The sequence below is a fragment of the Rhinolophus ferrumequinum genome, chromosome 9 (genome assembly GCF_004115265.2).
Source record: "Rhinolophus ferrumequinum isolate MPI-CBG mRhiFer1 chromosome 9, mRhiFer1_v1.p, whole genome shotgun sequence".
Lineage (NCBI taxonomy): Eukaryota > Metazoa > Chordata > Mammalia > Chiroptera > Rhinolophidae > Rhinolophus > Rhinolophus ferrumequinum.
The window spans coordinates 15,346,417-15,373,910 of record NC_046292.1 but is presented as its reverse complement, the minus strand read 5'-3'; the positions used below and the strand labels follow the sequence as shown (position 1 = coordinate 15,373,910).

The window sequence follows — 27,494 nt, the reverse complement described above, 5'->3', positions numbered from 1 at the left end:
GATGGTGGCCATGCCAGCCGGTTGAGACACAAAAGCAAATATCCGCCAGTTCCTCTACATGGTGGTACGTCCCCAAGCAAACAGTCACGCGGTCCATCAAATTAGGAATGGAGCCCATTCCCCATAGTCCACAGTCATTCGCGAGGGCTGTACGTTAGCCTCACAATGTGCGCCCTTTCCGCAGGCTGAGGGCTCCAAGTCCTCCTCAACCTGGGGGTGAGGGCCTCAGCAAGCACCTCCCAGACCACAAGGCTGCAATGACCTTTGCTTTCTCCGGCCTATGCTTGTTGGGGAACTGTCCACGTCTTCCCACCCCTCCATGGGGGTCCAGCTCTCCGGCAGCTGCTCCTCCTGGTCTTCCTGAGACTGAATGTTCATACGTATAAACTGCTCCACCGCCCTTCGGGGAGCTTTGGCCGGCACCGTACCCTGCTTGCTGCGCCATGTGTCATGCAGGGTGTCATGCGGGGTCTCAGCTCCTGTTCCCCACATAAGGACGCAGGATATGGTGAGGCCAAAAAGGAACACCCCCGGAGCCATAGAGAGGGGAGTCACACCACTATATTCTCGCTGGCGGCTGGGTTGGAGACACAGGAAACAGGAGCCACGCGATCTGCAACCTGCTGTCAGCTTCTCTCTGCCAACCAACCAACCCTACTTGCTAGCTGCAATCCGCCGTGTTAACTGCAATCCGCACTTGCTAGCCCCCATTTGCTGCTAGCGTAGCCACAGCAGTTATATTAGTGGCCAATAGCTCACTGGTTACAGCTGACGGCTGACTAGCCACAACTGATGGCCATCCGATCACAGCTGATGGCTGTTTACTACCCGAGCCAGCACCTTTCCCCGTGAGGGCGAGAGCCTGGAAACTGCACTCCTGGCTCTGTCCCCACAACATTTTTGCCATATTTGCTTCAGCGCCCTCTCTTTCTTAAAAAAAATAAATCAACGAAACACTGTAAATACATCTCAACACCCCTCCCCTCATTACCCTTCTCTCCCCAGAGGTAACCGAGCTGAAGCTGGGGTTTATTTGTTGAAGGCATGCACTATAATTATCTAGTTATGCATTCAAAACCTATAATTCTATTGTTACATATATTTTAAAAGTTTACATAAATAGTATAATATTGTATATATTCCTTTGTCATTTATTTTTTTCACTCCATATTTTCTTCTGGAGACTTATTCATATCGGTACATGTTCACTAGTTCATTCATTTGAACTGCAATAGAACTTATAAAGCAACTTATTTTTCTGTTCTCCTGCTGAGAGGCAGTTAGGCTGCTCCTCCTATTTCTATTACATACTAAGCTGTCGTGATTATCTTTGCACACGTATCCTTTTGCATATGAGTACGAAAGAAGATGCATAGGAAACACTGCCACTCCTGGATTTCTTTGACCTATAGCTGCAGCTATCCCCCAGCTGCCGTGTGGTGGCTGCTAAGGACTCATAGCTGCTTTCTTCTCGGGAACCTCCGCACCCAGAAAGTTACACGACCTCCCCTGCACCACGGAGCAGCACACAGGCAATGACGAATGAACATGGAGGGTATCAAAGTCTGGCCCCCTTGCCCCAAAGCCGATCAACTCTGCGGTTTTATTAATACTTTAGACCTCCCTGTGGCATCAGATTGAAGCTAATCCCAGCTGAGAACACATCATTGCTTAGCATTTCCTCCCACCCTGTCTGCCTTCTCTCTCACCTGAGAACTCTCCTTCAATAAATCACCTGTGCAAGGATCTCAGGCACTGCTGAGTAACCTAACTGAAGACAGGCACACACCAAAGTGGAGCTGCTGAGTCTTAGATTTGCTCATCTTAAAATTAACTAAGTGTTTCCTTTGCTCTCCAAAGTAGTTGTGCCAATTTATATCCCCACTGGCAGTTTATAAACGTTGCTCTCCCCTCCCACACTTTCATCAATACTAGCGTTATAGACTAACTTTGCCAGTCAGATTGGTGTGATACGCTATCTCATTGTTTTAATGTGCATTTCCATGTTTACTAGTGCTGTTGAGAATCTTTTTATATCTTTATTGGCCATTCAAATTTCTTCCTCTATTATTTGTCTGTTCTTATCTTTTGCCCATTTTCCCACTGTTTTGGAATGTTTGGGTAAATTGATTCTTTGAAGTTTTAAAGCAATTTTATTTTGGAAACTAATTCTCTCTTGGTTGGTTATATAGATTGCAAATATCTTCTCCCAGCTGTGGGTGTCATGCAGGGTGTCATGCGGGGTCTCAGCTCGGCTCCCCGCACAAGCACGCAACCTACAGTGAGGCCAAAAAGGAACACTAATGGAGCCATAGATAGGGGAGTCAGACTGCTATCTTCTCTCTGGCGGTTGGGTTGGAGACACAGGAAGCAAGATCCACAGGATCCGCAATCTGCCGACCGCTTCTCTGCCAACCAACCCACCTCACTTGCTAACTGCAATCCATTCTTGCTAGCTTAGCCACGGCAGTTATATCAGTGGCTAATGGCTAACCAGTTACAACTGATGGCCATCCAATCACAGTTGATGGCCATTTACTATCCAAGCCAGCACCTTTCCACGTGAGGCCAAGAGCCTGGAAACTGCTCTCTGGGACGCTGTCCCCACATGTGGCTTTAACAAATTTATTTTTGCCACGTAGAAGTTTTTCATTTTAATGAAATAAGGTTTGTCATGGTTTTCCCTTATCATTTGTGCTTATTTTTCTACTGTAAGGTCATAGTTATTTTCCTGATTTAAAAGTTTTATAGTCTGCTTTTACATTTAGGACTTTAATCACACAGAACTTATTTTGTGAGTGGTGTGAACAGAGATCCAATTTTATCTTTTCCAGGGAGGGTACTTAACTGTCCTAAAATTATTCATTAGAACTACACCATCCTTTACCCTTTGTCATGTTTCAAACTCTCATATGTATTTAGATCTTTTCCTAGGCATTATTATCTGTTCTTTTTTTTTTTTTTATCTCTTTCTCTTTTCTGGGACCAAACTAATTTTATCTATTGGAGCTTTATAGTAATTATTGATATCTGGCAGGATGAGGTTCCCTTCCTCTTCCTTCTCTTTCTTCTTCAAATTGTCTTGACTATTTTAGGTTACTAGTCCATAGACATTTCAGGGTGACCTTATCAAGTTGCAGGAAAAACCCCCATTGACAAATTTTATTGGAAATAAAATGTACAGATTCCATTGAAGGGGATTAGCCATCTTATGATAGTGAGGTTTCCCACCCACAAGCATGGTTTGTTTCTCCTCTGGCGGTATTCTTCCTCCCCTCTGTATTTCATCCTCACACAGGGAAGTGAACCTCCAATCCTATCTCATTCTTCATGCCCAGCTGAATGCCTCCTCCTCCAGGAAGTCCTTGGAGAGTCCAGGCTGTCTCTCCTCTGACTTCCTCTAACGCCGCTGTAATCTCCGTGTCCTGGACACTTAGCACTGGATCTGACTGAGGGAGTCACTTTTTGTGCACTCTGTACCTCACCTCGTCTCAGCTTCTGAAGGGGCTGCACCACCTTTATCTTTGTATCCCCAGTGCCACCCAGTACATAGTAGGAGCTCAACAGGCTCTGAGGATTGGTCTTTAGGGAAGTGTGTAAGTAACAGAGGAAACTGCTGGTGCCACGTGGAGGGGGCCTGGAATGGAGTTTGGAAACACACCTGGCTTGGTATCAGGCAGCTCTAGCTCTGTGGTGGTTGTGCGGTGCCGGGTGGGGGCCTCTCTGAGCATGCCCGTGCCCATCTGTAAGCATCACCAATCTCATAGGGCTGTTGCGATTATTAGTGAGATTCAGGAAACCCACTAAAGGTGTTTTCTCCCTGGTCCCACTTTCCAATTTGAGGGAGGTGCATGAATGAAGACCTTCCCTCAGCCTGAGAGGCTGCTGGAGATCACTTTCTTGTTCATCAGTTGTAAGACCCCAGGGGCATCTTCCCAAACGTCTGAGCCATTGACTCAGTGGACGCAGTGGGCTCTGCTCTGCCCGAACCCTGCCAGCCTGTGACGCCATCACAGGTGGCTCCCGCCGCGGTCCCCTCTCTCCTGGAGTAGAGGGGGGTCCTCAGCCCCCTAATGTAACCATGGAAGATGTTTGCACTCCATCTTCCCTTTCCTGCCCCATAGCACCCACGTTCCTCAATGGACCCCTTGGTCCCCAGGAAGTTCTACCCATGAAGTGCTCCTTCCTCGTGGGTGCCGCCTCCTTGGGGCATCTTTCTTTCCCAGGAGAACCAGAGGCAAGGGCAGTGTTCAGCTGCAAGGGAGTGTGTTCCAGTGTGAAGCGCCATCTGCACATCTTGGAAGGAGGGAATATGGGGCCGATGGGGGTGCTTCCTGCTGGGGGCAATGGACTCTGGAGTTGGACAACTCTGGTTCTGATTCAGCCCCCCACAAACTTGATGTCAGGCAAGGTGACCATTGCAAGACTCAGTCCTCCCCATATATAAAATGGGTACATGAATCCTAACTCCTGGGAGAGACGGGAAGAAACGCATGGGCTGGATACAGTAGGTGCACAGCATGAGGGAGCTTCTTCCTGACCAGATGTCAAGGGTTGTAGGAATGGAAAAAATGGGGGACACAGGCAAAGATGAGGCAGAATTTATTCTCATTGTGGGCAAGTTCAAGACTCACAATGGAGACCACAGAGAGGCAGGTCCCTGGGATCGAGGGGCACCTCATACCAGGAGCAGGGCCCCACTTTTGCAAGTGTCAGCCCCACTGTGTTCCCCCGACTATGAGGATCCAGAGCCCAGGGCTGGGTGAGAGTGGGGTGGGGGTGGGAGGAAGACAGGGTCCTCCACGGATCGTGTGCTGACCATGTTTCCGACTTCCATAGGAAGAACAGCTTGGCTATATAGTAATATAAGTATATAGATAGAGGTGTAGAGAGCTGGCCGCGGCACCCGGGCGGGGCTGAGATTCCCCTAATTATTGCAGGAGGGAGAGGGGGCTCTCAGTGCTGGTGTCTCCCTGGAACAGCTGTGCTGGCTATGGGAGGGCTGGGGGCTGGGCCTGCCCCTCCCTGGGGACCAGCAGGGGGTACCCAGCATCCTGCCCAGTGGGGTTCCTTGGGCCCCCACGGCTTCCAGGTTCCTGGAGCTTTCTCACCCTGGGTGCTTTTTATGTGCTTTGGAGACCATTTTTGCATTGTCAGGAGTGAGAAAAAAATATTCTGACATGGTAGAAAAAAGATATTTACATACCCTGGTGGGCCGTAAGGGAGAGGGTCAGTCTGAGTGTGTGTGGGGGCGTCCCAGGCCCCCTCCCACTCATAGCTGTCTGTGTGGGTTAATGTGGGGGGGGAAGAGCTCTGGGAGGAAGGAGGCTCAGCGCAGAAATTTGGCTGCTGTGTGACCTTGGACAGGCACATGCCCTTGGTCTGCCCAGATGGCACAGGAGTGGTGGACTTGGGGTTGAAAAGCTAGGATCTTCTGGTCCCTGATCCCAGGCATGGGGCTGGGGGCAGTGAGGTTGGTGGAGGGACTTCCAAGTGAGGGGGCCTGGGCGGTGGAGGGGCTTCAGAGACTCGAGGGAACTTGGTGGCCTCTGGCCAGGCAGCCAAGCCCAGCTGAGAGCAGCCCCTGTACCCTGTGGTGATTATCTATACAGAGGCGGCCAGAAGGGCTGGCCGGGAACCCTGTTTTCCTGTTGAAGCAGCAGTAGAGCCACATAGAGGCCACATGGTCCCCCACCAGCTAGAGGGAGGGCTCAGACCTGAGATAGAGCCGGGGGTGAGCTCACCCGGGCGGAGATAAGGGTGGGCCTGGTGCTGGTGGGGATCAGAAGTGCCCCCTGGCTCCGGCCTCCAGGCGGGGGGACGGCGGCCGTGAGCCTCCCTCTGGTCCGGGTGGGTGCTGGGACCTGGGCCCACTTTTGATGGGCAGCATCACACCGAGTTCCCTGCTCACAGGCCTGCAACATTAACCATCATTCATCACATCACCCACACTTATGTACATGTGCTCCCAGTCTTAATGAATAAACACGTGTACCCTAACTGGCACACATCCATGCTGGGACCTGGAGGGTGGACACACACACATGTAGTCCCATGACCTTGTGAGAACACACCCCACATAGCACAAGAATGCACGTGCGCACGCGCAGACACACACACACACACACACACACACACACACACACACAGAGGCAGGTGAGCGACATCTCTGTTGGGCTCAGTGGCATTGAGTCCCTAGCTTCTAGGAAAGAGCAGACCCTCTGCCCTGAGGTCCCTTCCCAGGTGGCCCGACCCCTGATCACTCCAGGTCCTGCAGTGGAGTCTTTGGCCTCCCTGGCACCTGACAGAAAGGTAGCCAAGGAGGAAGGGCAGAAACCTGGGGCTGCCCTGACTGCCAGCCAACCCTGCAAGTCCTGACAGCTGGCATGACCTGGGGCTGGCTTGGTCTGGTCAGAGGTGCCGGCGGGGCCCCTGGGTACTGGTTAGCTGGGCCCTCATGGTCTGGATGCTGCCCAGGATCCTCTTCTGGTGGCCCATGAGAGTGATGCCCAGGGCACGCACGTCCCTATGGAGGAAGGAAGGGTAGTGTTGACCAGGTTGGCCTGGGAGGCTGGGAGCCATGAAAACAGGGACACACTCATCCCCGGAGCTGCCAGCCTCCTCAGTGTGTCTGCACCTTGCCCCCTGCCCCTCCCCCACAGGACCACCACTTACTGGGCGTTCATTCGTAGCACCATGCCCAGAGAGGAGTAACCACCAGCGGCGAAGTGGTCCCGGTAGCGCCCCATGCGGATGGAGTCCAGCCAGTCCCCCACGGTGAGGCCCCCACTGCCATTCCCGCCCCCACGGAGGTCAAAGCAGCTCTGGGCGAAGGCTGGGGCCGGGCACCTGAAGCACGGAGGCCGTTGGTAAGTGGCATGCCAGGGCCTCTGCCTTCCTCGGGGACCCTGGCACTAGCTACCCTCAGCCTCCTTCTAGGCTCAGCAGTGGGAAAGGGGTCTGACAGGCTAGACCCCAGGTTTGCAAGGAGAGGACTGAGGCAGGCCCAGGCAGAACAGGGGCTGGGTCCCAGGCTGGGTCTGACCCAGGGGTCAGGGCAGAGCTGTCCCGGGGCCAGGACTAAGTCAGGGCAATGCTGTGAGGGCAGCCGGGCTGGGCTGGGGCTGGGGTGGGAGCCAGACACCTGCTGACAGTGGCCGTGGCCCTGAGACTCTCAGGGTTGCAGATCAGCACATCAAGGACACTGACAATCTGGGCAAAGCGAGGCCGCTGGGCCCGGTCCTTGTGCCAACAGTCAAGCATGAGCTGGTGCAGGGCGCGGGGGCAGCCCATGGGCGCCGGCAGGCGGTACCCCTCCTCCACCGAGCTGATGACCTGGGGAGGGCGAGCACAGTGCTGGGCTGGAGGCTGTCCTGCCGTCCAAGGGCCCACAACACCTCTACCTAGCCAGGATCCGGTACTCACGTCACGGTTGGTCATGTTCCAGTACGGCCGCTCCCCATAGGCCAGCACCTCCCACATGACCACACCAAAACTCCACACGTCACTGGCAGAGGAGAAGGTCCGGAAGGTGATGGCCTCGGGGGCCGTCCAGCGGATGGGGATCTTCCCTCCCTGTGATGGACACAGGAGTGTTGAGGGCGCCCCTCCAGCCTCAGCCAGGGAGCTGAACCCTGGGGTCCTATTTCCCACGCTGGGAAACTGTCAGCCCACTGGGGGAGACATGGCCTCCACCTTCCAAGAGCACCTGTTCTGATGGGGGAAGCACGCACATAGAGCTGTGGTGAAGACTGAACGAAGAAAGTGTGCGAGTGCCTGGCAAGCAGTTACTCAGTAAAAACCAGCCAAGGGGTCGGTGCCTGAACAAAGGAGAAAGCTCAGAGAACGTGGCCTAGCTCCTACTCCTCTCCCTCCTCCCCGCTTCTTCCTCTTTTTATTGGTCACAGATTTTTTTCTCTAAATGAAACCTTATTCAGAGGTTCAGTGGGTAAGATGCAAAAGGGAGGTTCTGATTAGGGCAGGGGTGGGGGGCCAGGGCCCCCGCCACTCGGCCTCCTGACTTTAAGGCACCCTACGGAAGCCCAAGTCTCCATGAAATGCATTTTGAAAATGCTGGGTTTTAGCCAAACTTTAGAGACAGATACGGAGTGGATGTCTGTTTCAGAGAGACACCAACTCTCCCAGTGAATGACGCTGGGGAAGAGCCCTGGGGTCCAGAGCCACCCAGTGTTAGAAGAAAGAGGAGCAAGGTTATTCCCATTTCCCAGAGGGGGCAAACTGAGGTGCAAAGAAGAGGCAGGACTTGCCCCAGATAGAAGGCAACCCAGAAATGTCCAGCTTCACGGAATGACAGGTGGCGGGGCCCTCTGTGCCACCTTTCCCCTCCCTGGGCCTCTTGGAAAGGGGAGCGGGCTACGCACCGTGGTGGTGTAGGCGGCATCTGGATCATCCTCCAGCACCCGCGAGAGCCCGAAGTCAGCCACCTTGCAGACCAGGTTGCTGTCGACCAGGACGTTGCGGGCGGCCAGGTCGCGGTGCACGTAGCCCAGGTCTGAGAGGTACCGCATGCCAGCACCCACCCCCCTCAGCATGCCCACCAGCTGCGTGATGGTGAACTGCCCGTCGTGAGTCTGCAGAGGACACGGCTTCGGCTGCAGGAAGGCTCTTTGCAGATGGCAAAGTGCTTCACTGCTGAGGAAGCCTGTGACGGGTTACGGTTTGTTCCCGTGGTCTCATTTGCACTCACAGCAACCCTGAGATGCATGGGGCGGCAAGGGCTGTGCATTCCTTTTGTGGAAGCAATGGAGGCCCAGAGAGGTTAAGCCCTGTGCCTAAGAGCACCCAGCAAATAAACGGCAGGGCATGGGCTGGGACTCTCGAGATTTCCACCACACCCACCGTGCCTCCCAGCTGGGTGGGGCCCTGGGTCCCCACAGAGGCGTCCCTTTTAGGTGGTGGCAGGGCCACAGGACCTGTGCAGCACAGGGACTGTCACGTGATGGGGCTGAAAGGCGGTTTGACTGGCTGTCCCTTAAGACCCTGTACCTGGTCCCCCCCTTCCCCAGGGTTGTTGGGTCCCAGCTCCCGAGGGCGTCTGGGAGGCCTCACATTAACACCCACACTGAACTCCCCTCCCCCAGCCCCAGGCAGGGCGGGGGCACACACCCGCAGGAAGGCATCCAGAGAGCCGTTCTCCATGTACTCGGTCACAATCATCGCCAGGTGGCCTGGGGAGGGGAGTGGGGAGGCGGCGGCTCTTGGTGGGGGGGTCAGGACTGCTGATCAGAGACCCTAGGAACATGTCCCCCACCCTGGGCCACCAGGAGCTGGGCCAGCACTGAAGGCCCCAGGGGGCCTAGGGTTCCCATTGGGGTTCCAGGCTCTGGGCCCCCTCCCAACCAAGTCAGCCAGGGCCCTGAGCCAGGGGGACAGGGGCAGGGCAGGGACAGAGCAGGGTGGTGTGGGGAGAGACCCAGAGCCCTGTCCCTGGCAACAGGGGCCCTGTCGGGTGAGGCTGCCACCTACCACGGGTGATGACACCTTCAAGGCGGATGATATTGGGGTGGTCGAACTGACCCATGATGGACGCCTCACTCAGAAAGTCTCGCCGCTGTCTCTCCGTGTAGCCAGCTTTGAGGGCTTTGATGGCTACAGGCACGTCCTGCTGCCCCGGCACCCGCAGTCGCCCATAGCAGACTTCCCCTGACTCTCCTGTGGACCCGAGTGGGGTAGGCAGGAGGAGGGCAGTGGGACCCTCCTCCCCCAACCCGTGACTCCCCCGAGTGCCCCCGTGGGCCCGGCTATACCAGGCTCCTCGATGCCCCTCTCCGTCTGCCCTGGGTACCTCCTCCCGTGGGCGTCTGCCCACGCTGTCCCCACCCTCACAACCCCGTAAGGCTCACCGGAGCCGATGATTTTCTCGATGTGGATCCTGGAAGCCTCAATCTCTCGGGTGAAACTGCGGCCCGCCCGGCCTGGCTCCTCATAGGTGTGGGGTTCTGCATAGAACTGGGGCTCCGGGATCTTCCCCAGGGGGTGATGCAGGGGCAGGAAGACAGGTGGAGGCGCTAAGGGCCAGGGCAGAAGGGCCTTCAGTGGGGTCCAGGAGGACTGTCCCTCCCAGCATTCCCTGGACCTGGGGCGGGTCTGGGGGGTGGGGTGTGGAGTGTCTCTGGGAGTCTCAGGATGTAGTGGCAAACAGTAGGCGCCCAGTAAGTGCTCGCCAAATGAAAGCATGGTGTCTATGGAGTAGCTCTGGAGTCTCTAGGGGGCTTTGGGGTCTCCAGTGAGTTTGGAGCATGTCTGTCATTTTCTGGGGTCACTTCTAGAGTCCCTAAGATCTTTCTCAATTGTTCTGGGGTACGAATGTGACAAAAAAAAGATTTCACCGTAAATGCCAACTTTGAAAGTGGTTCTCTAGATGACTGTGTTAAGAAGGATTCTGAGGCTGCATTCAGACTCAAGGGGAATCAGTACCATGATTGATATGAAGGTCTAAACGGGCACAGAAATGGGGCGTGGAGGTGGGCATTCTCAGTTTTGCCTTGTTTTCTGGGGTCTCTTCAGGGTCCTGAAAAAGCTCTCTGTAACAGGGGTTCTTGTCTAAGAGCATATAACCGCTCCTGAAATTACATGCAAAATTGTGTACGAGGGCACACATCTGTGCATTTCCCTGGAGAAAGTCTCCAGCATGTTCCGTGGGATCTGTGACCCAAGAAAGGTAAATAGCCTTTCTGTGCCTTTGGGGATCTCTGTGACACCCTGCTGTCTCTCTCTGGGGCTCTGGTCTTTTCTGCGGGCACCTTTCTCCTTCCTACTCGTGCCACCCCCAGACCAGCACTGGGTCCCACCATGACCTCCCCGTTTTTGCCCTCAGACCCCTGGGGCCCTGCACTCACCCTGTCCATTCTGATAGTGCATCTTCTCCTCGTCTGAGTCCTGGAAGGCCTTGCTGTAGCCACAGTGCCTGTGGAAGACGGGCAAGGCTCTGCCTGAGGCCAGACCTCCCTGCTCCAGCTCTGACTCCATTCAGGGACAAGTAAGGACTGCTCCCCTGTACTCCTCTTCCCCTCCCTGTCAAGTCAGCCTCTGCCCCCCTCAGGCTCTGGACCCAGCTGAACTGTGACATCCTTAACATTCAGAAATACTTTACAATTTACACACCTGAGTCCCTTGGCCCTCACAGCAAAGTCTATGGGTTATTAGCCCCATTTTATATGAAACTGCCCCTGGGGGAAGGGTTGAGAGGTGAGGCTTCTGACGCCTCTGCTGTGTGACCTTGGTAAGCCCCTACCCTTCCCTGGGCCTCAGTTTCTCCATCTATTGGATGATCTTTCTGGTTCTTGCTGTCTGGGATCCTAAGTCCACGTAAGCACAGTGTCCCATTTCCACGTCCTCTGAAATGGAGTGGGAGAGGGGAGAGTGACTAAGAACATGGTGTTTCGCTTTGACAGACCTGGGTTCGAGTCCCAGTTCTGGCATCTATTTGGCAAGTGGCCTAGCCTCTCTGATCACCAATTTACTCACCTGCAAAATGAGGGCGGGATCGCTATGTCACCGGGGTGTCGTTAGGATGAAATGAGATGGAGGTGGTGTGTTGCAGACAGACCCAGTGGGACTGGCTGGTGCATGCATGTGGCATGAGAGAGTCAAAGGTGACAGCTTGGGTTTGAGGCTTGAGTAACCCCATGAATGATGGTGTCATGTCTTAAGATGGGGACCTGTGAGAGGTGCAGGTTTGGGGGTGTTGTCTAAAAGACATGCGGAGAGTGGAGATAAGAGTGGGAAGCTAGACCTCAGGGGAGACGTCTGCGCTGGTGGCATAAGTTTGGGGATGTCAGCATGAAAGTGGAATTCAAAGCCATGGGCCTTGAGAAGGTCACTCAAAAAGATGGACCTGGGTAAACAGGAAAGAGAGGAGGGTCTAGGACGAGCCCAGGGTCCCCCAGCCTTTAGAAATTGTTCAGAGAGGAGGGGCTGCCAGAGATGGAGGACAATCCAGACAGGTGGATGGAAAATGGGGGGCAGGCCGAGGCATGGAAGGCAACAGAAAAGTGTCCCTTCCGAGGAGGAGTAAAGAAGAACAGGTGCATCTGTAAGTGAGCCCAGCCCCAAGCACAGGGCTGGGCCAGGCAGGAGGCCCAGCGTGCCAGAGAGCGGCTTAGGTGGCTGGGGCCATGCCACCCACCTCTTCTTGCAGATGAGCAGAAGGAGAAGCATGACCAGTCCGGTGATGAGTGTCAGGCAGATCCAGACGATGGTCCGCGTGTCATAGCGGGGCCCTGCAGGGGGACAGCAGGGACTACACTGTGAGAACCAGTGTCCTGAGGCTGGGGGCAGGATGATACTGGGGACAGGGCACAGAATGACTCCTGCTTTCCTGGGTAACCTTGGGCAATTCACCTGACTGCTCTGACGCTCGTCGTCCCTGTCTGTAAAGCGGGGGTGTGGATAATGCTGACTCACTAGAGGGTCTCTGGGAAAACAATCAAATTATCCTGCTAACAAAGGGCCTCAGGACACCTGCAAGTGACACTGGTGTTCAGTAAAAGTCAGTGTTTATGGGCTGTTATGAGCTCAGTCTCCTTGGGCAAGTCACTTTCCTTCTCTGAGCCTCGCGTTTCGGTCAGCTGTAAAGATACCGACCCAGCACAGGCACCAGCTCAGCACACGCTAGTGCCCTTCCACTGACCACCAGGGCCTGGCCCGGCTCCCTTGCCCTCCCCGCTCCCTGCACTCACGGGGTTTCCCAGTCTCCACCTCCATGGCCTGGCTGAATCGGCCGCAGCCTGCCGAGGTGCGGGCTCGGACCTGGAACACATAGCGGGTGCCCGGCTTGAGGCCCGAGACGGTGGCCCTGGTGGTGACAGCCTTGAGGGTGGAGTAGCTCTGCATCTCCTTGTCCTGTCCACAGGAAGGGCAGTCAGCCTAGGGCACCCCTGCCTGGTTCCCCTACCCCTGCCTCCCTGCTTGAGGTGTGGTACCTTCTCGTAGTATTTGATCTCGTACTCCAGGATGATGCCATTGGGCTGTTCAGGCTCCTGCCACAGCAGCGAGACGCTCGTCTGCCCTGCCCGCTCCTGGCGGATCACCAGCACCTGGGATGGGGCTAGGGGAGGGAGGCCGGCCGCTGTCAGACGGGCGGATGGGTGATAATCCGGCCTCTGTCCCACCCCTTCCCAGGCCCTGCTTGCGCCATGCTCAGCTTGGAGACATCCTATCTCTCCGGCTTGCCTGGGAGTCCCCGCTGTCCTGCCTCTGCCTCAGGAGAGCCAGCCCCTCTGATCCTCCTGGCAAATCACAGGCTGCAGCCCTGGTCAGTCATCCGGCGTCTGCACTGCCTGCCTCTGGTCTGGGAGGCCGGGGTGGGCTTAACCCAGACAAGGCCTGATGGCCCCAGGCCTCACTGCCTCCTTTTCCTCCTCTCTGGCCGGCCCCTCCACTGTGAATGCAGGACCCCCCAGCCCAGCAAGCGGCCACTCTTGTCCACCCTGGGGCCCCATGACCCAATGTCTCTTATCTCCACGTCTCCCGCCCCAGCCTGCTATGGAGCCGCTCGAAGGAGTGCTTGGAGGAAAGGAAAGGAGAGGAAGGAAGGGGATGAGTGGAAGGAACCTGCACCTTCACTGCGGGGCGTGGAGGTGTAACTGGGGTAGCTCTGGAGACTATAGGAAGGTGCATGACCTGAGCCTGGCCCATTCAGCTCAAGGATTCCCAGTCACACGAGGTCACCCATTTGCCCTTCTCATCGACAGATTCACCCATTCCTTCACCCCCACTTTCCCTCCCTCCCTCCTGTGCTCAGCGCACTTAGCCCAGAGGTGGCCCTGCTGGGAAGTATCAGAGACTCAGCCGCGGCCAAACAGGGCCCCCCCCCCCCCGCAGGACTGCAGCCCTCTCCTCCCTGCCTCCACTGAAGGCCTCCTCCTTGCCCTCTGCTCACCCCCCACCCCGCACCTCGCGTGGCCCCCACCTGCCCCACGGCCAGCTCTTGTCTCATAGCTGGACATCCTATCTTCTCAGCTCTCCTGGGAGCTCCATGAAAGCAGGGACCACACATAGCAGTGCCCCCAAAATGTTGTGGATGACTCTGAGATAAAAACATGAAGAAGCAATTCCAGAGTCAAGTGGGAGGGTGTGACACAGGGGAGACACCACAGCCGGGGACTCTTGCTGGCTGGGACCCTGACTGTCTCGTGGCTGCAGCTTCCGCATCCAGAGGGCAGCTCAGCCAGCAGGCACCGCCTGCCAGGAGGAGGTGAGGCTCAGATGCAAGGGACACACAGGGAGCCAGAATAACAGGCATGCGTGGGACAGGCACAGAGGTTCCGAGGTGGGAGGGAAATCGACTGGGGAATCAGTGGGGGCTCCAGGGAAAGGGGGGGGTTGTGGAGAAGTGGAGGGAGGGGGAGGGGCAAGTGGTCTTTGAGGGCAAAGCTTGACCATTGGTTTGGGGCTCTTGTCCGTCCCAGACCCCCACCCCAGCGCTGTGGGCGTCCACTCAATCATGCCCCTAGGGATTCCTGAATGCCTACCACAGGCCAGGCACCGGGCTAGGACCTGGGGACACTGCAGTGACCAAGACAGCTCTCCAGGAGCTGATAGTTTAGGAAGGCAGAAAGTACATGAGACAACAAATCAATGTGTAATTACAGGTTGGTGAAGTACCGTGAAAGACATGAAGGGGGCGCTGTAATGGAGAGGCCCCGCCACAAGGGCCGGAAGGACCTGGGCCATGTTAGCTGGGGCGGCCGGGGTGGGCCTCCCTGAGGCGGGGATGCCATTTGAGCTGGGGATGGAAGGTACCCGCCACGGGAACATCCCAGACAGGAGCATGTCACTGTGATGTAGATGCCAGGCCCAGGCCCAGGGAGGGGAAGGGCTTGGTGTGTTCAAGGATGGGGACCGGAGGCCCGTGTGGCTGGAAGGGGGTGTGCCAGGCGAGAGTGGACGGGGCGAGGCTAGAGAGGCAGCCAAGGGTGGCTCACGTGGGTCCGGGGGCCCTGGGGGTGTTGAATTTTATGTGAGCTCAGGCTGAAATATTAAAGGGCTTCCATATGAACTGATCTCACCTATGGTTTTTTTCTTTTTTAAATTAAATGTATTGGGGTAACATTGGTTAACAACCTTATATAAATTTAGGCAGCCAACTGAATGGGAGAAGGTATTTGTAAACAATATCTCCAACAAGGGGCTCAAATCCAATCTATTTAAAGAACTCATACAACGCAACAAAACAATCTGATTAAAAAATGGGCAAAGGATCTGAAGACACTTCTCCAAGGAAGGTATACAGATGGCCAACAGGTGTATGAAAAAATGCTCAACGTCACTAGTTATTAGGGCGATACAAATGAAAACCACAATGAGATACCGTGTCACACCTGTCGATATGGCTATTAGCAGTAAGACAAGAAATGAGCGTTGGAGAGTTTGTGGAGAAGAGGGAACCCTCACCTACATGTTTAAAGCTCATTCAGGATGTGACGTGAGGACCAATTATGGGGCAAGGTAAGACGGGGCGCCTGTGGTCGTCCAGGCAACACATGGATGGTGCTATGGATGTAATTGTGTCCTCCGACCCCCACGCCTCCAAATTCATATACTGAAGCCCTAACCCCAACATGATAGTACCTGTAGCTGGGACCTTAGGAGGTGACTAGTTTTAGATGAGGTCAGGAAGGTGGGGCCTTCATGGTGGGATTAGTACCTTTATAAGAAAACACACCAGATCTCTCTCTCTCTCTCTCTCTCTCTCTCTGTCTCTCTGTCTCTCTGTCTCTCTCCCTCCCTCCCTGCCACGCGAGGACACAGCCAGAAGGCAGCTATCTACAAACCAGGATGAGGGTTCTCACCAGGAACGACCCAAATCGGCCAGCACCTTGATCATGGACTTCCAGCCTCTAGAACTTGAGCAATAAATGTCTGTGGTTTAAGGCCCCCAGTCTATGGTATTTTGTCATGGCAGCCTGAGCAGACCAAGACAGACGGTGCGGGTGGGGAGACCGAGTGTAGAGAGAGTCGTGCTGAATGGAGACCCAAGGGGACTGGCTGGGGGATGGGTCGCTGTGGCCTGAGGGAATCAAGGGTTTGGGGCTTGAGCAACCCCGTAAGTGGTGGTGTCAAGTCCTAAAATGGAGGGTCTGTGGGAGGTGCAGGTTTGGGGGGGTTGTCTAAAACACATCTGAGTGGAGATGGGAGTGGGCAACTGGACCTCAGGGGAGACGGCTGCGCCGGTGACATAAATTTGGGGATGTCAGCCTGAAAGTGGAATCCCAGTTGTGGGCCTTGAGAAGGTCACTCCGAAAAGATGGATCTGGGTAAACAAGAGCCCAGGGTCCTCCCGCTTTTGGAGGTTGTTTAGAGATGAGGGGCTGGCAGAGATGGAGACAGAAAACGGGGGGTGGGCCAGGGCATGGAAGGCAAGAGAAAAGTGTCCCTTCCAAGAAGGGGGAAAGAAGAACAGAGAGAGAAGTGCCCACGCCACCTGGGGGTGTTGAGTTTCTGTACACCAGTGGGGCAACACGCCTGACTGCAGTTGCTGGAAGAGGCCCACAGAGGACAGGGTGCAGATGAGGCCGCCCAGAAGCCCTTTCACAAAATTCTCATGTGAAGAGAGATGGTCCAGGGGCTGGAAGGAAGCGTGAGGTCAGGGGAGGTTTTCCTTTTTAATGACGGAGCGTATTGAACGGTGCTGGAATGCTGCTGGGTTCTCTGCTTCACCCTCCACGCTGACCAGCCAGCCACCTGTGTCAGTTGCCCTAGCAACAAGTGGTTAAGTCAGGGCCCCAAGCGCCGGGCACAGAAGTCTGTTCCTCATTGCGTCACCAGCACTGAGCACAGAGCTTGACACAGTGGTGCTCTATAAATACTGGTCGAATGAAAGAGTCTCTTGAATGGATGAAGCTGTGGCATTAGGGTGGGGGTGCCCTGGGCTCAGAAAAGGGAGGCCTGTTTCACTTGGAATTGAGACAGACATGGGTTCGAATTCTGACTCTGCCACTTCCTATGTGGTGACACTGGGTGGCACTCTGCACCTTAGTTTCCTCCTCTGTGCCATGGTGGGAATAGTGTCTGCTGGGCACACTGGTGTGGGGAGGAGACAGGGTGAGGAGATGTAGGGGTCCAGGGCATGTACTAGGGTAGCTGTTAACAGAGGAGCTGCCTCCGAGGGCCCTTGGGTCAGGCTACCACTCGACAGGCCCGACCCACCAGAATTTGGGAAGAAAGAGGTGCCAGGGCTAAATTTAGCCCAACAACTGGCTAGAAATAGATAGATAAATGGCTGGCTGTTGCCCAAACCAGTGAGACCAATTCCATCCCAGGCAGCAGTGGCAGCTGTTCTGGAAAGTAATAATCAGAGTGATTTCATTTTTTTAATGACATTTATTGAGTATGGACCATGAGCCAGGTGCTGGGCTAAGCATTTTCTTTTCCTTCATTTAAGCCTCATCACAGTACCTGAGGCAGGTACTATTAACTCTGGTGCACCCGGGAGGACCCAGAGGCAGAGAGGGAAAGTTCTGGAACCCAGGTCTATCCTGGCCACAACTGCCTGCCTCTTTGCTTTCCGGATCATAGGTCTTGTTGCACTTTTCTAAGGGATCCGGGAGCCTTAGGTCCTGGTGGAGAGGGCAGGGCCAGAGAGACAGGCACTAGCCCAAAGGGCCCCAGCAAGCCTGCGGCAGTGCTCTGAGCCCGAGAGGGCAAGGGGCAGGGGAAGCTGGGGCACGGAGCGTCTCCGCCTACCTGCCTGGTTCGTGGTGATGTTGACGACTGCCACCCGGCGGGGTTCGGGGCTCAGGTCTGACACGCCGTTGACAGCCTCGATCCAGAAGGAGTAGTTCATGTGGGCCAGCAGGTTGGCCACCAGCAGGCTGGCCTGCACCAGGCTCGTCTGCTGGGGCACAAAGCGGGTGCCACTCCCACAGGACTCGCAGTGACCCAACGCCCAGGGGCAGCGGCGGCACACGGCATTGTACGTGATGTCGCTGCGGCCGCCCGGGTCCAGTGGCGGGGCCCACTCCAGGGTCACGGAGGTTCCATTCACGCTGGAGATCAGATTCACTGGTGCTGACGGTGGCCCTGGGCAGCGGGGAATGACAGGTGGGGTGGAGGGTATTTATTTGGGCTGGTCCAGTCTCCTCTCACCAGGCCAGGGCTCTTCCATGATATATTTGGGGCTCCCTAAGGATAAGGTCACACCTACTCTATCCTCTGCAAGCGCCTCAAGGGCAGAGGCAAGTGTCTCTGCCACTGGACTAGGACCACAGTGTCAGAATCTGGGCACAGAACGCTAAGCCCCCTTTCCTCCTGCAGGACACAGAGATCCTGGGGTTTATGCGTCCCAGCGTTTTCATCCAGAGACAGGGAGAGGCTGCACAGCCCTGGGAGGTGCCCATAGCAGCCCCTCTGGGGGGGCAACGCCCCAGTCATTTGTGTCCCCCACTCTATTCCTTAACCCCTTCTATTCCTAACCCCTTTCATGTAAATGCCATTGAGCTCCCGGGTGGAGGAGAATAAAGGAACCCGGAAGCCCAGCGGGGTGTCCCTAGCCCCTTCCTCCCCCCAGATGTTAGCCCCAGTCTGGGCAGCACAAGGACTTTGGAGAAAGGGATGGGACTTGGGTAGGCCCCTGGGGGTGGGGATTCGAGCCAGGAGGGCCTGGGGTGGGGGGAGGGGGGGTGTGGAGACGCTTGGGCCTCAGAATTCCAACTCTGAGTCCCAGGGAGGCAATCTTACATCTTAAGAAAATAGAATTGTAGAATCTCAGAATCATACCGTGTTTCCCCGAAAATAAGACCGGGTCTTATACTAAGTTTTGCTCCAAAAGACACATGAGGGCTTATGTTCAGGGGATGTCCTGAAAAATCATGCTAGGGCTTCTTTCCTGGTTTGGTCTTATTTTCGGGGAAACACGGTAGTGAATCTTAGAATCTGACGGGTATGGAATACTAAAAGCCCAGTCTTTTACAGTCTTAAGATTTCTAGAACCTGAATTGTGAACTTGGAGAAAAACCAGAGTCCAGCCAGCTGAGTGCAAGTGTCGAGGAGCCCACAGTTGTCAACATGTCACTCAGCTATCCTTTCTGCCCTGGCGAGTCCCACATGAGGAAATGCACAGGTCTGGGCGGAACAGTAGAGGGAGAGAGGGAGTGTGAGTGTGAGTGTGAGTGTGTGAATACACTTGGACCCTCACTTGCCAGGTGCGTGTGCAGGGCGCCTGGGGCTGGGTGGTGATGGAGGTGGGGGAGGGGCAGATGGGGAGCCGGCTGGGGTAAATTCTGGGGCAAAATCAGTCAGAACTGTGTGAAGTACCCCTCACCCCACCACAAGAGCCAAGGGTTAGCAAAGGGGGTGGGCTGAGCTGGCTGCAGCCCCTCCCCAGCTGGGGTGGGAGGGTGTAAGTCCCCTTCAGGCCAGGGGACAGGAGGCAATGGAGGAGCCATTGTCAGCAGAAAGCCAAGACAGTCACGCAGGCCTGCAGGCTCAGCGCAGACTCCTTTGGAGTCTCCTCAGGTAACCAGGGCACGCATGTACAACACCTGCTCCAGGCACACACCAGGCAGCGCCAGGTGTGCTCACACAGAGCTCACAAGGCATGTTCGTTCAAGCTCTACGGGGACGTAGGAGTCCCCTACAGGTACTCAGATGTGCATACACATACACACACACGTGTACACATGCCCCGGAAATCCTTATATATGTGGGCACTAATACTTGCACACTCACACTCAGGCCTACAGACACCATGCAGGCATCTTCTGAAGGAGCAGCTGCTGACACAGGCACACAAGTCACACAATTGCCTTAAGCATCCCAGGGCACACACAGACAGACACACGTGCTGTCATCGAAGCAGGCAGCCACACGCACTCTATACACACTCATACACACACACAGCACACACTAAAGCCGTTCCCAGCATTCAGCAGCTGCAACCACAGACTCCCAACCCCCAACCAGTTCACCAAGGATGATGGTGATGGGGGGTGCTCCTCTGACACCCCCCTTGCCTCATGGGCAAACCTCCTGGCTTGTCTACCCCAGCCCCAGGACACTGGCCCCACCCACCACTGGGACATGAGATGACCAAAGCCACCCAGGGCTTAGAAGGGCGTGAATCCAGTTCCTGTTTGCCCTTCAGAGAGGCAAGACCAAGGGAGAAGGAGACATTTCCCCGGAGAGATGGCAGGTGACATATGACAAGAGGTGGGAGGTCAAGGCGACCACTGAGGGCTCAGAATCACCTTCTTCCCCAGACTGCCCTTGGCCCAAGAGAGCCACCTGTCCCTGCCTTACCCACAGAGAGCTGTGGCACCGAGCACAGGATCTTGGCCTAGTCTCGAAGGCTCTGGGGTCCAGGGGAGGTACTCACGGGTGCAGGCTGCAGAGGGTGGGTCCAGTGCTGCACGGTAGTAGCTGGGGTCACAGCGGCAGGTCTGGGCTGCAGGGGCTACAGAGTGGCTATGAGGAGGGCAGCGGGCACAGAGCTGGTCCCCAGGAGCTGACTTGTAGAAGCCCAGATCACAAGCTGTGGAAGAGAAGGTGGCTGTAGGTAAGCCAGCTGGGCCACCATGGTGGGCCCTGGGGACAGCTCTCACTCTGACCAGGGATTCCTGAGAGGTGGGGATCCCCCAATGGACAGACCTTCAGCATCACCTAGTCCTACCTTCATTTGCAGAGGGAGGGACTGAAGCACAGAGAGGACCTGTGACTTACTCAGGGTTGCACAGCAAGTTGAGGGCAGAACTAAGGCTGGGATTGTGACACTTGAGTCTGAGCCTCAGAGTCGAAGAGCCCCTCCTCCAACAGTCCCTCCTGCCAAGGCCCTGTCTCACAGGACACTGGTCTTGAGTAAGACACCAGCCTTGGGGACAGGGGCCAAGAGGCTAAGAATCAAAGGGGAGCCACATCCCCAGGGATGTCACTTGGGTGGGACATGAAAACTGGACAGTGAACGAGAGTGGGTGGAAATGTGACTGGAAAAGAGACTCATGTGATAAGTTAGAAGAACAGTGTGTGTGTGTGTGTATGCTGGGGGGTGGGGATTGGGAGTCTGTGTTTTATAAGCTCCCCCTGCGACACTGACCATCCAGGAATTGCAGGCCCCTCCCCTCCCAGACCTCGCACCACCGTCACCGTGGCTGGGACTAACTTGTCTGGCCTCTGGCCCGCTCTCCAGCCTCTGCCTCATTTCTCACCTGGATGACCGCGGCAGCCTCCATAGCCGGCCTCCAGCCCTTCCTCCCCAAGCCCAGCTGACTGCGTGATCACCATTCATTCCACCTGTAGCTATGAGTGCCTGCCTGCTCTGTGCCAGGCACTCATCTGGGTGCCAGAGACAGCCACCAACAAACAAGACCCACGTGGTCTCTGCTCTCAAGGAGTGGCATTTGGGGATGGGGGGTGCGGGTGGAGAGACACACAGGTAACAGGCTGTGATCATTTCCAAGGAGGAAACAAAGAGGATGATTTGGCAAAGTGCAGATGGTGGGAGGAGCTACCTCCCCCTTGAGGACAGGATATTGACCTGTGGCCTAAGGGACAAGAACAAGTCAGCTGTGCAGGGAGTGGGGAATACTCTAGGCTGAGGAGCTCCCTAAAGCGACACTTCTGTCACTGTCAGTTCAAATCCCCAGGGGCTCCCCGTGGCCTAAACAATGCAGCCTGGCATTCAAAGCCCTCCCTGCAGCCTTCTTCACAACCCCGGCCCACTCCCCAGCCTCAGGCTTTGTCATTCCATACTCGGCAGGTTGTTCCCTCCTTGGGGCCTTTTCACGTGCTATGCCTTCTTCCTGGGAGCCTTTTCTCCTTGGTCAACCTGTAGAACTCTTTTTAAGATTCATGTTAACCATCCTTACGATGAAGCTTTTCTGGATCTCTCCGCATGTACTCAACCCTCCTCCCCCAGAAGCGAACACCCCCTTCCCTACTTCCGCAGTCCTTGCTCAGTCTCATCCCCTGTGACACTATGGCCGTACTTATTTCCCTGCGTGTCTGACCCTCCTCCTCGACCAGAAGGTCCTTGTGGGCAGACCCTTGCTAATCAAGGCCCAGGGCTGCCACATTCATCTCCAAGTTCCTAGTGTCTGGCCCAGAAGTTGCCAATGCAGGTGGGAGTTTTCAAAGTGAGCTAATCCCACCATTATCTGCTCTGGGCGGAGGCCCCAGGGGGTCAGGGGGAACAAATGCCACCCAGCTGGGCAGCTCCCAGCCCCACCCGTGGAACTGAACTCCTGTGCAACGGAGACCATCAAGAAGCTCCCTGGCGTCTCTCTCCACTAAAGTCTTGTTCTGGAAAACTCAATGCTTCAGAGACGCTTCATTAGAAAAGACATCCTGTCATATTTTTTTTTAAATTGTATGTATTATAATAGCTAAAATCAGGTTAAATTTGTAAATTTCTAACTTGAGAGAAAACCTAAAACTGGGAGAAATCCTTAAATTGCTTCTGAGACTCAGAGGCCGTGGAGCCAGAAGGGGCTTCTAGGTCGGGGAGTCGAGGAAAACGTGCCTCGGTTTTGAGACACTTCCCTCCCCCACTGGGGAGACCCCAGGAGGGCTCAGGCCTGACTGGGGGCCAGGAGCTGGGAGTTGTGGGGGCTCCTTTTTGACACACAGTGATCTCATCTCTTTTTCCCAGAAGCCCCCCAGGAGGTCCGTCCTGGGCACAGCCTAAGAGCTTCCTTCTGACCCCGGAAAGCCAGCTTGGCACTTTATCAGCAAATATTCATGAATCTGTTCTTGAACTGAATGACAGTAAGCCTCACTCTAATTATCGGATCCACCTCGGTTAGCGTCTCAGGGGCTGATTGCTTATTCCGTCCCTCATTTATTCCTTCACCCAAATTTACGGAGCTTCTATAGACCTGAGCTAAACAGGAGCTGGTCCTGCTCTAGAGGAGCTTTCAGAGCAGTGAGGGGCCGACCAGGACACGTGAGGTGACATCCTGGTGTGATGTGTGGCACTAACGAAGCACAACATGACAGCACTCATTCACCCTGTCCCCCACCGTTCAGAGTTCATCTCGTCCCTGTCAGTTATGAGCAGAACCGTGGGAGCAGGCTGCACGGGTCCCTCCTGTCTAACTGCTTCACCTCGGTTGAGTGACACAGCAAGTTGCTGGGCCTCAGCTTCCTCCTCTGTAAAATGGGAGCTCCTAGGGCTGTTGTGAGGATGGTGTGAGTGAATATACATGAATTCATGCCAGGACGGTGCGTGGCATTTAGTATTACAATTCTATGTGTCTTCATTAATACATCTGTTTGACAGAAAGGAAACAGAGGCTCAGAGAGCTTGAGTGTCTTGCCCTAGGTTCCCCGAGCCAGAATGCAAACCTAGCTGGGGGAGCCTCGGGAGCGGGGGGCCTTTCCCCCACAAGCCTCTCAACACCTGTCTGGGGCTTCGAGATGGCCCTGCCGTTCTGCCGCTCACCCGTGGGCGTTTCTCACATGCTCCACTAATACCCATATGGCTCCAACGTGTCAAGGCCAGATTAATCCGCACAATGAAATAAAATAATCTTTAATAAGAATACTAATCACCAGGCCTCGGAGAGCCCAGAGACCTGGAGGCAGAGCCGGGAATTAATGGCCGAGACAGATGGAGCAGCTCTGGGCTGTGGCCTGGCCCTGCCTATCAACCCAGGGTGCTTCCGGAGATTGCGTGGGCCCCGTGTCGGGCACTGGGCCAGGAGGGGCTCCTGCCCCTGCCGAGGGCACCTTGCCCAGGCCGTCTGTCAGGCCGGCAGCTGCCCGAGGCCCCAGCTACCTCTCTCCTCTCGCCCTGTGAAGAGCTTGAGGTTTGACAAATAAGGTGTCCGCCAGTGGACGACCAAAGGAAATTAATTCTAAATCAGATTTTAAACACAGTCAGGAGGCAAAAGAGCTTGCCATTCATGCTCCCCCTCCAAAGTGAGGCTCCGATATTTATAGAAAGATGATTAGGGCCGTGGAGGGTGATTTATGTTCTGTGTCCAGGTGATAGGAAGGATGGCTACTGCTCCCTTGGGTGATGTTCTGCGGTCCTCATTCTCTCTGCAGTGGGGAGAGGGGTGTGCTGCCAGGGGTCGGGGAGGTCACTGGGTCAGGAGCTGTGAGGCCTGGGGCGCTTCTGGTCCGGGAGTTGAGAGATTTGGGATTCAATCAACCACTCCTAGCTGGGTGCCCTCGGGCCAGTCACTTCACCTCTCTGGGCCTCCATTTCCCCCCTGGTAAACTGGACCAGTTCTACGTGGCTCTGACATTCTTCTGTGGGTTTCTGAGGCCTGAGGACAGTCTCAGTAAGGCCTCTAAAGAGCCCTGTGACCGGGAAGGTCCCTTTCCCTGGGCTCTATGGTCTTCTCTGTAAAATCGAGGGCTGCTCAGCCACTTCTGAGAGGCACTGCGAGGGCAGAAACAGTGAGAGGGAACTAGGAGACTGGGAGGTGGCTGTCACTGTGGGCCTGGCCTCCACGGCAGGCCCAAGCCCGGGATCCCTTCTAGCACTAGAAGGAGGGGTGGGGGTTGCTCAGGGCTGAGTCAGTCAGGACCCCTGTCCTAGCCCTTTCTCTCCTCAACTGTTTTCTCAGAGAGAACTGTCCAACGGAGAGGGCTGTGGGCTCCATGAACCCAGGAGGTCCACTCAGGTTGGGTAGTGGGGGGCTGCAGCTTCGAGAGGACCCACCCTCAAGCAGCCCAAGAAAGGCACCCCCATCTGTCCCCAGCTCCTGGTTGGCCCCCATCCTCCCCACTCTCAAGCTACCCAAAGAGTGGGTGGGAATGGGGGATGCTGGCCTGGGCCTCCCATTGGTGGACTTCAGTATTGGACTTGTGCTGCTTCCTCAAGGGAGGTTACACAGACAATCAGAGAAACCCACTGACAGGGCTGAGAAAAGTCTCTCCTCGTGCGACTGAAAACTGGCATTCTGTCCTTGAACCTCCCTGCCTACAGTGTACTACGAATTCATATTTTTTATAAAACCTGTAATTATCTTACAACTGGCAAACTGATGTTGTGATTTAGACATAAAATTCAAAATATGCTGCAATTCCCTAACCCTGCTTTCGCGTTTATTATTTTTTATTAATATGCCAGCAGTGCCAGGAAATGGGAGTAGCCTTGCTCTCGCCCAGCCCCAGGAGATTCCGTCGTCCAGGCGTTGGCGTTTCCACCAAGAACCCTGCCCTTGACATGCTATGGGACCTTGGGCAAGACACATTCCCTCTCTGAGCTCCACTTCCCACCTCTGTCAAACAAGGAGGCTGGGACAGTTCCCAAGACCCTGAGTGAAGCCCCAACCCTGAAGTCAGGAGGACCAGTCTCCCTCCTACAGACAAGTGTCTCAATGCACTCTGGATAAGCAAGTGAGTCACTTGTGCTCACTGGCTAAATCCAGAGTTGGGGGCAGCAACTGACCTTGAGCAGATATCCACCAGCCTGTGTACCAGTTACTGTCTGAACGTTACCCAGGGAGGAGGGCAGCGGGGCGCAGCAGGGCGTTTTGTGAATAGAGGAAGCAGTTCAGGGCTCTGGAGTGAGACAACCTGGGGTCAGATCTCTACTCTGTGACTTCGGTTGAGGGGGCTCAGTTTCTTGCATCTGTAAGATGGGGATATGATGCCGAGCTTAGAGGACTATTGTAAGGATGAGAAACTATGTGAACTCCCTGGGCTTATATCCCCAGTGCCTGGGACACAGAACAAGTAACTAACATGACGCGTAAGAAGCACTTATTAAAGTGCCTGGCACATGGAAAACACTTGAAAAGTCGTCGCTAAGGCACTTGATTATCCCCATCAGAATGAGGAGATGTTAGGAGCCAGCTCGGCCAGGGAATGCAGTAGGGGTGGGCCAAGGATAGGTTAAAAGCCTATGTCTGGCTCAGAGCAAAACAGAACTGACTCAGGTCCCGGCTCCACCTCTCACCAGCTAAGAGAGCTCAGCAGGCAACACTACCTCCCGAGCCTCAGTTTCCCCATCTGTAAAATGGAATTATAATACCTGCCTTGCTCCAATGAGCAAATGAACCGATATGTGAGGAATCCCTTTGCAAGCCGTAAAGGCAATAGGGATGTCTGTTATTTTTATTGCCCAGCAGGGAGCTGAGAAGTACAGGGATGTCTGTGATAAGAACCAGGAGAGGCTGGAGACCAGGGGAGCCTGGCACACTAGGCCACAGAGGGTAGGACAAATCCAGAAACAGGTAAATGAAGGTGCTTTGGGGTTTCGGGTTCAGGAGAGGTAAAGACTCATAGAAGTTAGGAATGTGAAGACAGATTTCTGAAGGAAACCAGGGAGCCTCAGAGAGGGGCCAGAAAGGGCCTAGAAGCTGGATGGAAGGTCCTGTCCCAGAGAATGAGCTTGTGCATCACCTGAAATTGTCAGCCTGTGCCCTGCTCCGTCCTGTAAGCACCAAGGGTCCTTTCCTGCCTGCTCGGGGCAGAGGAATGGTGCTGAGGGGGCCTGATGTGCCCACTACCTGGGGCTTTGAGGCCTCTGGGGTAGCAGCAAAGGGCTAGAAGGCTATTCTGAGTGCTTGACAGGCCCCCGCCCCAGTTTTCACTAAGGCTGTCAGCGGACAGGCCCTCGTCTCTCTCATCCCTGCATTGGAACATCCTCCTCCCCCGGGAGAACCAGCAGCCCTAACAGCAGGCTTCACTGTGCTGAGTGGCTGCGCTGCCATGTATCCAGCCCCCAGGGAGGCCAAGGAAGGGCAGAGGGCAACCAGGCTGAGACCAGGAACAGCTGGGGCACCAGCTGTCTGTCCACGCCAGCTCTCCCAGTGCTCAGCCGCGCTGCCCCACATGGCGGTCTGCTGATCACACACACATGCACACAGCCTGAGGTCTGGGCCCTGCTCCCGGCCTCTGACCTGGGAACCCTAGAATTACACCCATGGGAACAGGTGCTTCGGCTGTCCTCTCCCACAGGTCCCTACATAAGTTCCCCTGAACAAACACAGCCTGCTTCAGATCCTGCCTGCACACCTTCATGATGGCCCCGTACTGCGTTCACTCACCCATGGCCTGGTGCCACTTCCCTCCATGCATAGGTTAGAGGCTTAGTGGTTTAGAGCGTGGACTCTGTAGCCAGACTTCCGGGTTCACATCATAGCTCTGCCACTTCCTAGCTGTGTGACCTTGGGCAAGTTGCTCTGCCTCTCTGTGCCTCAGTCTCCTGGTCTATAAAACCAGAAGAGTAGCAGTTTCTATTCCATAGGGTAGTTGTGGGGATTGAATGAGTTAACATGTGAGAAGTGCTTAGAACGATGCCGACCTAAGTTAGCTCACAGTGTTGTTCCCTAACACACTACTGGTATGTATCCAGTAGTACACTCACTCGCACAGCTGCCCGTAAGTGTACCTCTCCACAATGCCCCCAGGGCGTACCACCTGGCTGTAGTGTGTTTCCTTCCTGGCACCCCAACACACACACACAGGTGGCCTGGAGTATTTGCTGACACTGGAACAGTGGAGGTTCCCAGGTGCTGTGTGCACCACCCCCCAGACACCTGCGACGATGACACCGCCCCACACACAGCCTGGCAGCT

General features: G+C 55.3%; 1 protein-coding gene across 1 annotated transcript in view; it reads right to left on the bottom strand.

Annotated features, from left to right (window-relative positions):
• Window positions 1-4,471: 4,471 nt before the first annotated feature.
• The window catches only part of EPHA8 (EPH receptor A8), a 35,030-nt gene continuing 12,007 nt past the window's right edge, over window positions 4,472-27,494 (bottom strand). The window contains exons 4-17 of the mRNA XM_033115912.1: window positions 20,339-20,494; window positions 17,710-18,045; window positions 12,945-13,069; window positions 12,702-12,864; window positions 12,149-12,242; window positions 10,860-10,927; window positions 9,864-10,028; window positions 9,487-9,672; window positions 9,127-9,188; window positions 8,382-8,591; window positions 7,426-7,575; window positions 7,145-7,335; window positions 6,676-6,849; window positions 4,472-6,526 (exon numbers count right to left, since the gene is read on the bottom strand). Coding sequence (XP_032971803.1) covers window positions 6,412-6,526; window positions 6,676-6,849; window positions 7,145-7,335; window positions 7,426-7,575; window positions 8,382-8,591; window positions 9,127-9,188; window positions 9,487-9,672; window positions 9,864-10,028; window positions 10,860-10,927; window positions 12,149-12,242; window positions 12,702-12,864; window positions 12,945-13,069; window positions 17,710-18,045; window positions 20,339-20,494 — 2,195 coding nt within the window. The 3' untranslated portion in view covers window positions 4,472-6,411. The remainder of the gene's footprint in view (window positions 6,527-6,675; window positions 6,850-7,144; window positions 7,336-7,425; window positions 7,576-8,381; window positions 8,592-9,126; window positions 9,189-9,486; window positions 9,673-9,863; window positions 10,029-10,859; window positions 10,928-12,148; window positions 12,243-12,701; window positions 12,865-12,944; window positions 13,070-17,709; window positions 18,046-20,338; window positions 20,495-27,494) is intronic.